This window comes from Oncorhynchus gorbuscha, linkage group LG09 (assembly GCF_021184085.1).
Source record: "Oncorhynchus gorbuscha isolate QuinsamMale2020 ecotype Even-year linkage group LG09, OgorEven_v1.0, whole genome shotgun sequence".
In the NCBI taxonomy this organism is placed as follows: Eukaryota; Metazoa; Chordata; class Actinopteri; order Salmoniformes; family Salmonidae; genus Oncorhynchus; species Oncorhynchus gorbuscha.
In genome coordinates, this window is record NC_060181.1 from 18,900,001 (window position 1) to 18,913,339 (window position 13,339).

Below are 13,339 nucleotides of genomic sequence, written 5' to 3' on the forward strand. Positions count from 1 at the left end.
TATACAATCTGAAAACACACTGAAATACACATCTGAACTAACAATCTGAAAACACACTGAACTATACAATCTGAAAACAACTGAACTATACAATCTGAACTATACAATCTGAAAACACACTGAACTATACAATCTGAAAACATACTGAACTATACAATCTGAAAACACACTGAACTATACAATCTGAAAACATACTGAACTATACAATCTGAAAACATACTGAACTATACAATCTGAACTATACAATCTGAAAACACACTGAACTATACAATCTGAAAACACACTGAACTATACAATCTGAAAACAATCTGAACTATACAATCTGAACTATACAATCTGAAAACATACTGAACTATACAATCTGAAAACATACTGAACTATACAATCTGAACATACTGAACAATCTGAACTATACAATCTGAAAACACACTGAACTATACAATCTGAAAAACACTACTGAATCTGAACTATACAATCTGAAAACACACTGAACTATACAATCTGAAAACACACTGAACTATACAATCTGAAAACACAACTGAACTGAAAACAATCTGAAAACACACTGAACTATACAATCTGAACTATACAATCTGAAATACAATCTGAACTATACAATCTGAACTATACAATCTGAAAACACACTGAACTATACAATCTGAAAACACACTGAACTATACAATCTGAACTATACAATCTGAAAACACACTGAACTATACAATCTGAAAACACACTGAACTATACAATCTGAAAACACACTGAACTATACAATCTGAAAACACACTGAACTATACAATCTGAAAACATACTGAACTATACAATCTGAAAACATACTGAACTATACAATCTGAAAACACACTGAACTATACAATCTGAACTATACAATCTGAACTATACAATCTGAAAACATACTGAACTATACAATCTGAAAACATACTGAACTATACAATCTGAAAAAACAACTGAACACACTGAACTATACTGAAAAACACTGAACTATACAATCTGAAAACATACTGAACTATACAATCTGAAAACACACTGAACTATACAATCTGAAAACACACTGAACTATACAATCTGAAAACATACTGAACTATACAATCAATCTGAACTATACAATCTGAAAACATACTGAACTATACAATCTGAACTGAACTATACAATCTGAAAACACATCTGAACTATACTGAAAACACACTGAACTATACAATCTGAAAACACACTGAACTATACAATCTGAAAACACACTGAACTATACAATCTGAACTATACAATCTGAAAACACACTGAACTATACAATCTGAAAACACACTGAACTATACAATCTGAACTATACAATCTGAACTATACAATCTGAACTATACAATCTGAAAACATACTGAACTATACAATCTGAAAACACACTGAACTATACAATCTGAAAACTACTGAACTATACAATCTGAAAACACACTGAACTATACAATCTGAAAACATACTGAACTATACAATCTGAAAACACACTGAACTATACAATCTGAAAACACACTGAACTATACAATCTGAAAACACACTGAACTATACAATCTGAAAACACACTGAACTATACAATCTGAAAACAATCTGAAACAACACTGAACTATACAATCTGAAAACACACTGAACTATACAATCTGAAAACACACTGAACTATACAATCTGAAAACATACTGAACTATACAATCTGAAAAACATACTGAACTATACAATCTGAAAACACACTGAACTATACAATCTGAAAACATACTGAACTATACAATCTGAAAACATACTGAACTATACAATCTGAAAACACACTGAACTATACAATCTGAAAACACACTGAACTATACAACTGAACTATACAATCTGAAAACATACTGAACTATACAATCTGAAAACATACTGAACTATACAATCTGAAAACAAACACACTGAACTATACAATCTGAAAACACACTGAACTATACAATCTGAACTATACAATCTGAAAACATACTGAACTATACAATCTGAAAACATACTGAACTATACAATCTGAAAACACACTGAACTATACAATCTGAAAACACATCTGAAAACAACTGAACTATACAATCTGAAAACATACTGAACTATACAATCTGAAAACACACTGAACTATACAATCTGAAAACACACTGAACTATACAATCTGAACTATACAATCTGAACTATACAATCTGAACTATACAATCTGAAAACATACTGAACTATACAATCTGAAAACACACTGAACTATACAATCTGAAAACACACTGAACTATACAATCTGAACTATACAATCTGAAAACATCTGAACTATACAATCTGAAAACACACTGAACTATACAATCTGAAAACACACTGAACTATACAATCTGAACTATACAATCTGAACTATACAATCTGAAAACATACTGAACTATACAATCTGAAAACACACTGAACTATACAATCTGAAAACACACTGAACTATACAATCTGAAAACATCTGAACTATACACTGAACTATACAATCTGAAAACACACTGAACTATACAATCTGAAAACACACTGAACTATACAATCTGAACTATACAATCTCTGAACTATACAATCTGAAAACACACTGAACTATACAATCTGAAAACACACTGAACTATACAATCTGAAAACATACTGAACTATACAATCTGAACTATACAATCTGAACTGAACATACAACTGAACTATACAACTATACAATCTGAAAACACACTGAACTATACAATCTGAAAACACACTGAACTATACAATCTGAAAACACACTGAACTATACAATCTGAACTATACAATCTGAAAACATACTGAACTATACAATCTGAAAACACACTGAACTATACAATCTGAAAACACACTGAACTATACAATCTGAACTATACAATCTGAACTATACAATCTGAAAACATACTGAACTATACAATCTGAAAACATACTGAACTATACAATCTGAAAACACACTGAACTATACAATCTGAACTATACAATCTGAACTATACAATCTGAAAACATCTGAAAACATACTGAACTATACAATCTGAAAACACACTGAACTATACAATCTGAAAACACACTGAACTATACAATCTGAAAAAACACTGAACTATACAATCTGAAAAAACTATACATCTGAACTATACAATCTGAAAACACACTGAACTATACAATCTGAAAACATACTGAACTATACAATCTGAAAACACACTGAACTATACAATCTGAACTATACAATCTGAAAACATACTGAACTATACAATCTGAAAACATACTGAACTATACAATCTGAACTATACAATCTGAAAACACACTGAACTATACAATCTGAACTATACAATCTGAAAACACACTGAACTATACAATCTGAACTATACAATCTGAAAACATACTGAACTATACAATCTGAAAACATACTGAACTATACAATCTGAAAACACACTGAACTATACAATCTGAACTATACAATCTGAAAACACACTGAACTATACAATCTGAAAACACACTGAACTATACAATCTGAAAACATACTGAACTATACAATCTGAAAACACACTGAACTATACAATCTGAACTATACAATCTGAAAACACACTGAACTATACAATCTGAAAACATACTGAACTATACAATCTGAAAACATACTGAACTATACAATCTGAAAACATACTGAACTATACAATCTGAAAACATACTGAACTATACAATCTGAAAACATACTGAACTATACAATCTGAAAACATACTGAACTATACAATCTGAAAACATACTGAACTATACAATCTGAACTATACAATCTGAAAACACACTGAACTATACAATCTGAAAACATACTGAACTATACAATCTGAAAACATACTGAACTATACAATCTGAAAACATACTGAACTATACAATCTGAAAACATACTGAACTATACAATCTGAAAACACACTGAACTATACAATCTGAAAACATACAATCTGAACTATACAATCTGAAAACACACTGAACTATACAATCTGAAAACATACTGAACTATACAATCTGAAAACATACTGAACTATACAATCTGAACTATACAATCTGAAAACATACTGAACTATACAATCTGAACTATACAATCTGAAAACATACTGAACTATACAATCTGAAAACATACTGAACTATACAATCTGAACTATACAATCTGAAAACACACTGAACTATACAATCTGAACTATACAATCTGAAAACATACTGAACTATACAATCTGAAAACACACTGAACTATACAATCTGAACTATACAATCTGAAAACACACTGAACTATACAATCTGAAAACACACTGAACTATACAATCTGAAAACATACTGAACTATACAATCTGAAAACACACTGAACTATACAATCTGAACTATACAATCTGAAAACACACTGAACTATACAATCTGAAAACATACTGAACTATACAATCTGAAAACATACTGAACTATACAATCTGAAAACATACTGAACTATACAATCTGAAAACACACTGAACTATACAATCTGAAAACACACTGAACTATACAATCTGAAAACATACTGAACTATACAATCTGAAAACATACTGAACTATACAATCTGAAAACATACTGAACTATACAATCTGAAAACATACTGAACTATACAATCTGAAAACATACTGAACTATACAATCTGAACTATACAATCTGAAAACACACTGAACTATACAATCTGAAAACATACTGAACTATACAATCTGAACTATACAATCTGAACTATACAATCTGAAAACATACTGAACTATACAATCTGAACTATACAATCTGAAAACACACTGAACTATACAATCTGAAAACATACTGAACTATACAATCTGAACTATACAATCTGAACTATACAATCTGAAACACTACTATACAATCTGAACTATACAATCTCAAAACAATCTGAACTATACAATCTGAAAACACACTGAACTATACAATCTGAACTATACAATCTGAAAACACACTGAACTATACAATCTGAACTATACAATCTGAAAACACACTGAACTATACAATCTGAAAACATACTGAACTATACAATCTGAAAACATACTGAACTATACAATCTGAACTATACAATCTGAAAACACACTGAACTATACAATCTGAAAACATACTGAACTATACAATCTGAAAACATACTGAACTATACAATCTGAAAACATACTGAACTATACAATCTGAAAACATACTGAACTATACAATCTGAAAACACACTGAACTATACAATCTGAAAACATACTGAACTATACAATCTGAACTATACAATCTGAAAACACACTGAACTATACAATCTCAAAACACACTGAACTGAACTTTAAAAGAGAAATTCCAATTCTCCATTCCATTCTCTTGAAACTCACACATTTTATTCACAATTCCCTCATTAACATTGATCTACTGTGTAGTAATGCTGGTTATGTTATATTAGCCACTGAGGAGAGTGTCATAAGCCAACTTTATCTAATGTAATGAAGCTGAGCATTTCCCTCTCCTCCTGTTCCCCTTACTGAATGAGCTGTGCATTAGAAAGGAACACACACGCACTGCAAACACTCGGATGATGTCACGGTCTCTAGACAGGAACCCTTGTGTAAACAACACAGCAGCATGAGAAAACAATAATGCGTAAACTGTGAGTCGCTATGCGTAAACTGTGAGTCGCTATGCGCCATTTAATAAAAAATGACTTGTGTGTGGTTCTCTGCCTGAGCCCTTCCACAAAAACAACTAACACTCCTGTTTCTGTTTGTGAGTCCCAGCCCAGATGAAGATAATCATATGTTTGTGCTCCTGTGTCTGTTTCTGACTCTGTGTGGCCTGTTTTGGGCCCTGCGTTCACTACCCCCCTTCACACCCTCCACTATTAACTTTGTTTGTTACTTTAGGGACGGGGGGAGGGAGGAAGATGGGGGGTAGTAAGAGGTGGGTCCATCCATCGCACTCAAATCAGATTATTTTGTTTATTTTTATCCGGCTGGAAGTCTTTGCGTTGTAATTGAGGGCTGTGTTTTTTGTCTTTTTTTCTATTCTGGAAAGGAGCTACTAGGTGATGTTTCTTTCACTTTGTCAGTCTGTTACCCTGATGCCCCCACACCACATCAATAGTGTTCATCAGTGTCTGGGGATCAGGCAGAATTGGATTCATCAGGGTATGTGTTTAATGTGGAGGGTGTGTGTGTGTGCGCGTGCGTGCGTGTGTGTGTGTATTGTAATGCCTTGGCCCTTCTCTTTTCTAATCATGTTGTGTCCTAATGATAGGTCTGGTACCACAGCTACTGGGCGTGGCCCCGGAGAAAGCCATAAAGCTGACAGTAAGTGCCTTGTTTTTCCACATGGAGACCAGTCACCAGTTTCAGGCCCCAGTTTCAGGCCCCAGTTTCAGGCCCCAGTTTCAGGCCCCAGTCACCACGGAGCCCCTTACTGGGCCCTAGTTTAACATTTACCTCTAGTTTTAGTTTAATGTACAGTACAGATTTTATGTGCACACTCACACACGCACGCACTCACACACACATGCAGGCACAGACATACATACAAATACACACAGTGTGTGTGTCTGACTCTCTGTGTGTGTGTCTAATGTTTAGTGTTCTCGCCACAGGTCAATGACTTTATCAGAGGGAAGACCAGACAGAAGGATGGAACAATCCCTGTACCTGCTGAGATCCTGGCTGGTGCATGTGTGAGTATCATCTCATTGATCAGCCTCCATCCACATAGAAGCTAACTAGACAGGCACGTTTTACCTGTTGCAGGTTTAGGCCCACTGGAGGATGACATTCACGTCTTGCACCACCAACTGACCTGAGATCAGGTGTTTCTAAACTGGACGACACACAGACGGAGACAGACAGGGCTGTTACCTGAGAGACTTCCCCCCCCACCTCGGCCCCACTACCCCAACCCTGTGTTTGATCAGTGAGCTGTCACCCACCCCCACCCCATCCCTTAGTTCTACCTGACCCTATAGCACCCCCCCACACCCCATCCCTTTAGTTCTACCTGACCCTATAGCACCCCCCCCCCCCCCCAACCAATGAATAGAGGCCTTTCACCAGGGAGCTGTTTGATGCTGATCACTAAAGCAGAATATTTAGGGTACACAAGTCATTATGTGTACCTACATACTTGCCATGTGCATGCAAGCGACTACAACTCAATTAAGGTTATGAATGAATGTTTTGAGGAGGTTTATTTGGAGAGATTTTGAAATGAGAGACGATTGGATGGAAATTGTGTGTCGAAAATAAAACATGTCGAGTGGAATGTTGAAGATAAAAAGGACAGCTTATTTTTTAAATCTTGAGTGTCGGAAAAAAAGGTTGTTCTATACATGCTGTACGTTCAGGCCAGAGAAGAGGGACGTAGTGTATGTGGACTGGAATGAGGACGGATGGATTTTTCCTCTTTATCACTGTGAGCTGATCTGACAGTTCCTTTCATCCTGTCCCTGCTTCTGGTGTTAGTGCTGGATAGTCCTCTCCTGTTATCACTCACTCACACACCCCAGCGCACATGCACATACACACACACACACGCACATACACACACACACACACACACACCCCAGCGCACGCACACACACACACACACACACACACACACACACACACACACACACACACACACACACACACACACACACACACACACACACACACACACACACACACACACACACACACACACACACACACACACACACACACACACCCCAGCGCACACGCACATGCACACACACACACACACCCCAGCGCACACGCACATACACACACACACACACACACACACACACACACACACACACACACACACACACACACACACACACACACACACACACACACACACACACACACACACACACACACACACACACACACACACACACACACACACACACACACACGCACACACACACACACACACACACACACACACACACACACACACACACACACACACACACACACACACACACACACACACACACACGCACACACACACACACACACACACACACACACACACACACACACACACACACACACACACACACACACACACACACACACACACACACACACACACACACACACACGCACACCCTGTTTAGTGGACTTCAGCCACATCACATGAAGTCTGTTTATATGATTTGGAAACTGTGAAAGTGTTGGTTTGGGCTTCGGCAACAGTCCCAGACCAGTAGTCTGACAGGACAGAAGAGAAAGAGCCTGAAGAGAGGGAGGGAGGGAGGGAGGGAGGGAGGGAGGGAGGGAGGGAGGGAGGGAGGGAGGGAGGGAGGGAGGGAGGGAGGGAGGGAGGGAGGGAGGGAGGGAGGGAGGGAGGGAGGGAGGGAGGGAGGGGGAGGGAGGGAGGAGAGAGTGGCGGTGGTGTAAATAACGTTTTCACAAATATTTTACTGTTAAATAGGACTGGTGAGGATCTAGACATTTTCTTCTCTTCTCCTCTCCTCTTTTCTCTCCTCTTTTCTCTCCTCTTCTCCTCTCTTCTCCTCTTTCCTGCCTTCTCACCTCTCCTCTTCTCTTCTCCTCTCTTCTTCTCCTCTCTTCTCCTCTCTCTCCTTTCTGGTCCTCTCTCCTCTCTTCTCCTCTCTTCTCTCTTCTCATCTCTTCTCCTCTCTTCTTCTCTCCTCAAATCCTTTCCTATCTCTTATCTTCTGTTCTTTCCTCACCTCCCTTTCCCTTTCCTCGCCTCTTTTCTATGATCCTCTCAACACTTCCGATCTGTTTTCTCTGTTCACCTCTTCTACCATCTTCTCCTCATCTCAACTTTGCTCTTTGCCTCTCCACTTGGCTGTGCCCCCTTTCCTGCAATTTCTGTCCTTCCTTCCTTCTTCCTTCCTTCCTTCTTCCTTCCTTCCTTCCTTCCTTCCTTCCTTCCTTCCTCCCCCCCATCCCCTCTTTTCTCCCTGCTCCCAATATTCTCCTTTCCTCCTCTCGTCTTGCCTAGTTAAATAAAGGTATAATAAAAAATAAAAAAATGTCATCTCCCTTCCTCTCTCTCCTCCTTCCTCTCTTCTCCTCTTTCCCCACTAATGTCATCTCCCTTCTCCTCTCTCTCCTCCTTCCTCTCTCCCTTCTCTTCTCCTCTTTCCCCAGTCATGTCATCTCCCTTCCCCTCCTTCCTCTCTCCCATCTCTTCTCCTCTTTCCCCACTAATGTCATCTCCCTTCTCCTCTCTCTCCTCCTTCCTCTTTCCCCACTCATGTCATCTCCTCCTTCCTCTCTCCTCCTTCCTCTCTCCCTTCTCTTCTCCTCTTTCCCCACTCATGTCATCTCCCTTCTCCTCTCTCTCCTCCTTCCTCTCTCCCATCTCTTCTCCTCTTTCGCCAGTCATGTCATCTCCCTTTTCCTCTCTCTCCTCCTTCCTCTCTCTCCTCCTTCCTCTCTCCCTTCTCTTCTCCTCTTTCCCCAGTCATGTCATCTCCCTTCTCCTCTCTCTCCTCCTTCCTCTCTCTCCTCCTTCCTCTCTCCCTTCTCTTCTCCTCTTTCCCCACTCATGTCATCTCCCTTCTCCTCTCTCTCCTCCTTCCTCTCTCCCTTCTCTTCTCCTCTTTCCCCAGTAATGTCATCTCCCTTCTCCTCTCTCTCCTCCTTCCTCTCTCCCTTCTCTTCTCCTCTTTCCCCAGTCATGTCATCTCCCTTCCCCTCGTCCCTCTCTCCTCCTTCCTCTCTTCCTTCTCTTCTCCTCTTTCCCCACTCATGTCATCTCCCTTCTCCTCTCTCTCCTCCTTCCTCTCTCCCTCTCTTCTCCTCTTTCCCCAGTCATGTCATCTCCCTTCCCCTCGTCCCTCTCTCCTCCTTCCTCTCTCCATCTCTTTCTCCACCTCATTGTAGCCGCAGAATATAATTAAGCTCAGTGATGGTTGCCAGATCTTAATGATTATTTGGTAAGAAAGGCATGCTCCGTTGACTGAGACGCTGCTGGCTGGCTGGATGCCTATCAGGCGGTCATTGGCCCTCATTTGAGGTCTTGGTTACTCAAAATACACACTAGGCCAATGTCAAGAGCACAGAAAGCAACAGGAGGAAGGGGGAGAGAGAGAGATGATCTATTTCACTTGCTTTGGCAATATATACATATGTTTCCCATGCCAATAAAGCCCCTTAAATTGAAATTGAGAGAGAGAAAGAGGGAGAGAGGGAATACAGTGTTGCTTTGTTAGTTTTCACTGTAGCAATTATTCAGTGTAAATCTATTCAGTTAGGTTGTTAAGCCTTTGTAATGGTTTGTTATTCGGCTCCGTTTCGAGTGCTAAAAACATTTATCACAACGTTTAACACTCACATGAGAACATAAACACACACACACACACACACACACACACACACACACACATAAATTCATGCTATCTTGTGTAATCCCCATTTGAGCATTCTCTTGGCACCTATGAAAGTGTGAGTGATTATTAATGGAGGGTGGCTAATGTTTGCTAACTTGCGCTAAGCTATTGTATGCCTTTGAAAAGTAAACTGTTAGCTGTTAGCCCCAGGGTGTGTGTGTGTGTGTTGGTATTCTGTGTGTGCGTATACATGCCCACATGTGTGTGTGTGTGGAGTTGCTGTCAACTCTGCGGTCTAGTCCCCTCATCTCTCAGTGCTGGAGCGTGTCTGAGGTGCTGACTCTCAAAACTCCTAAGGGGATCACCTTGCCTTGTAATTACCTGGAAATTATCAGAGCGCCACTGACTGTGTCACTCTGTAATCAAATCTCTCTCTCTCTGTGACTCTCACTCTCTCGCCCTCTTTGTCTGTCTCCCTCTCCCCCTTTCTCTCTCCCCGTTCTCTCTCTCTCTCTATCTCTTCCTTTCACTCCCATTCTCTCTCGCTCTCTCCATCTATCTTTTTCTCCCTTTCTCTCTCTGTTTCTGTCAATTCAATTTAATTCAAGGGCTTTATTGGCATGGGAAAAATATGTTAACATTGTCAAAGCAAGTGAGGTAGATAATATACCAAAGTGAAATAAACAATAAAAATTAACAGTAAACATTACACTCACAGAAGTTCCAAAAGAATAAAGACATTACAAATGTCATAATATGTCTATATATAGTGTTGTAACGATGTGCAAATGGTTAAAGTACAAAATGGAAAATAAATAAGCAGAAATATGGGTTGTATGTACAATGGTGTTTGTTCTTCAATGGTTGAGCTTTTCTGTCTCTCTCTCTCCCTCTCACTCTCTTTCTCCCACCTCCCCCTGACAGATGTGTCTGTTCTTCTGTCTGTCAGGCCTAATTGTGAAGTGGTTTCTCTAACCTGTCTTGTTGTTTTCTGTCCTTTTAATATTAAAAAATCCCTCAATTAGTGTCCAATTGATGTGAGTGAGAGCGTTGGCTGCTGAAGTGGCCCTAATTCCAGTTCATCATCTCCGTGTCCAGTGGACCTGTAATAAATGCATTGCTGTAATCAACTATGAAAGATCATTTTCCAGGAAGAAATAGTTATACCGTTGTAGCTGTGAGACGTTAGAATTAAGAATCGGCCTCCTGCTTTTCACTGCCCTCATTAAGGGCTGGAAGGGAAGTGTGGGTCGGTTCTGCTCCACTCTATTTAAAGTTCTGGAAGGGAAGTGTGGGTCGGTTCTGCTCCACTCTATTTAAAGTTCTGGAAGGGAAGTGTGGGTCGGTTCTGCTCCACTCTATTTAAAGTTCTGGAAGGGAAGTGTGGGTCGGTTCTGCTCCACTTTATTTAAAGTTCTGGAAGGGAAGTGTGGGTCGGTTCTGCTCCACTCTATTTAAAGTTCTGGAAGGGAAGTGTGGGTCGGTTCTGCTCCACTCTATTTAAAGTTTTAATACCTTCAATGAGACGATTATGATCTCTTCCTCGAAATATTGAAATGCTTACTTACGAATTCTAGGGAGGCTGTTAAGAAACGCACAGGGTTGCAGATTCAGATTGGGGCCCTCGTTTGATGGCTTTCCCGTAAGATAGACGACACAAAATTCAACATTCATATTCCACAGCAATGAGGGCGGAGAAAGAACAACAACAAACAGTACAGGCCCTTTTTAATGGCGGGGAAGGGCTCCATGGAAACAGATTTCTATCTAATTGCACTGTGCCGCTTTCTGTGCAGCCACAGTATCCAGGGGCAACTAGGAAGAGAGAAAGACCGGGAGAGAGAGACAGAGAGAGCGAGGCAGAGGCCGAGAGAGAGTTCCAGAATGGTTGCCACCTTCCCGGCTAACTACGCCCCGGCTCTACCTCTCCGTGCCGAGATGCAGTTAGCTATAAACACAGTTTTAAATGCCGCTGCTGCACCACACACACAGCTCTAGATACCGTAGCTGTAGCATAAGAAACAGGCCGCCTGAAAGCTCTCTGAGAGGAACCTGTCTGGGCCTGTGATCTCCGGCACCAAGTACAAGGTTGGAGCGTTGTTAAGACAGAACCCCTCAGGCAGGGTAGAACTGAATAAGGACTGTTTAGAGACTAGAGACAGACCTAGTAGCCTGTCTACAGTGAACATCTATCACTGACAGACCTAGCAGCATGTCTACAGTGAACATCTATCACTGACAGACCTAGCAGCCTGTCTACAGTGAACATCTATCACTGACAGACCTGGGAGCCTGTCTACAGTGAACATCTATCACTGACAGACCTAGCAGCCTGTCTACAGTGAACATCTATCACTGACAGACCTAGCAGCCTGTCTACAGTGAACATCTGTCACTGACAGACCTAGCAGCCTGTCTACAGTGAACATCTATCACTGACAGACCTAGCAGCCTGTCTACAGTGAACATCTATCACTGACAGACCTGGGCACCTGTCTACAGTGAACATCTATCACTGACAGACCTAGCAGCCTGTCTACAGTGAACATCTATCACTGACAGACCTAGCAGCCTGTCTACAGTGAACATCTGTCACTGACAGACCTAGCAGCCTGTCTACAGTGAACATCTATCACTGACAGACCTAGCAGCCTGTCTACAGTGAACATCTATCACTGACAGACCTAGCAGCCTGTCTACAGTGAACATCTATCACTGACAGACCTAGCAGCCTGTCTACAGTGAACATCTATCACTGACAGACCTAGCAGCCTGTCTACAGTGAACATCTGTCACTGCCAGTGTAGCCTATTGAACTGTTCTGTGTGTGAATGACATCAGTCAGACCTGTGAGGTGCCTATCAGGGCGCCATCAGTGTAAGCTGATGTGTGACTCCGTCACCTAGCTACAGTGGTCACTTACAGCCCATTGTGTGTGCGATACTATTGGCAAAAAGATTAATAAAACACTTATCTAATACTGTAAATCCTTTCCCCACTGTG

General features: G+C 40.2%; 1 protein-coding gene across 2 annotated transcripts in view; it reads left to right on the top strand.

Moving 5' to 3' along the window:
* Positions 1-13,339, top strand: part of LOC124043243 (calcium-binding mitochondrial carrier protein Aralar2-like) — a 141,928-nt gene that overhangs the window by 95,319 nt on the left and 33,270 nt on the right. For both annotated transcript variants that reach the window (XM_046361605.1, XM_046361606.1), the window contains exons 12-13: positions 6,289-6,341; positions 6,632-6,712. In XM_046361605.1, coding sequence (XP_046217561.1) covers positions 6,289-6,341; positions 6,632-6,712 — 134 coding nt within the window. The remainder of the gene's footprint in view (positions 1-6,288; positions 6,342-6,631; positions 6,713-13,339) is intronic.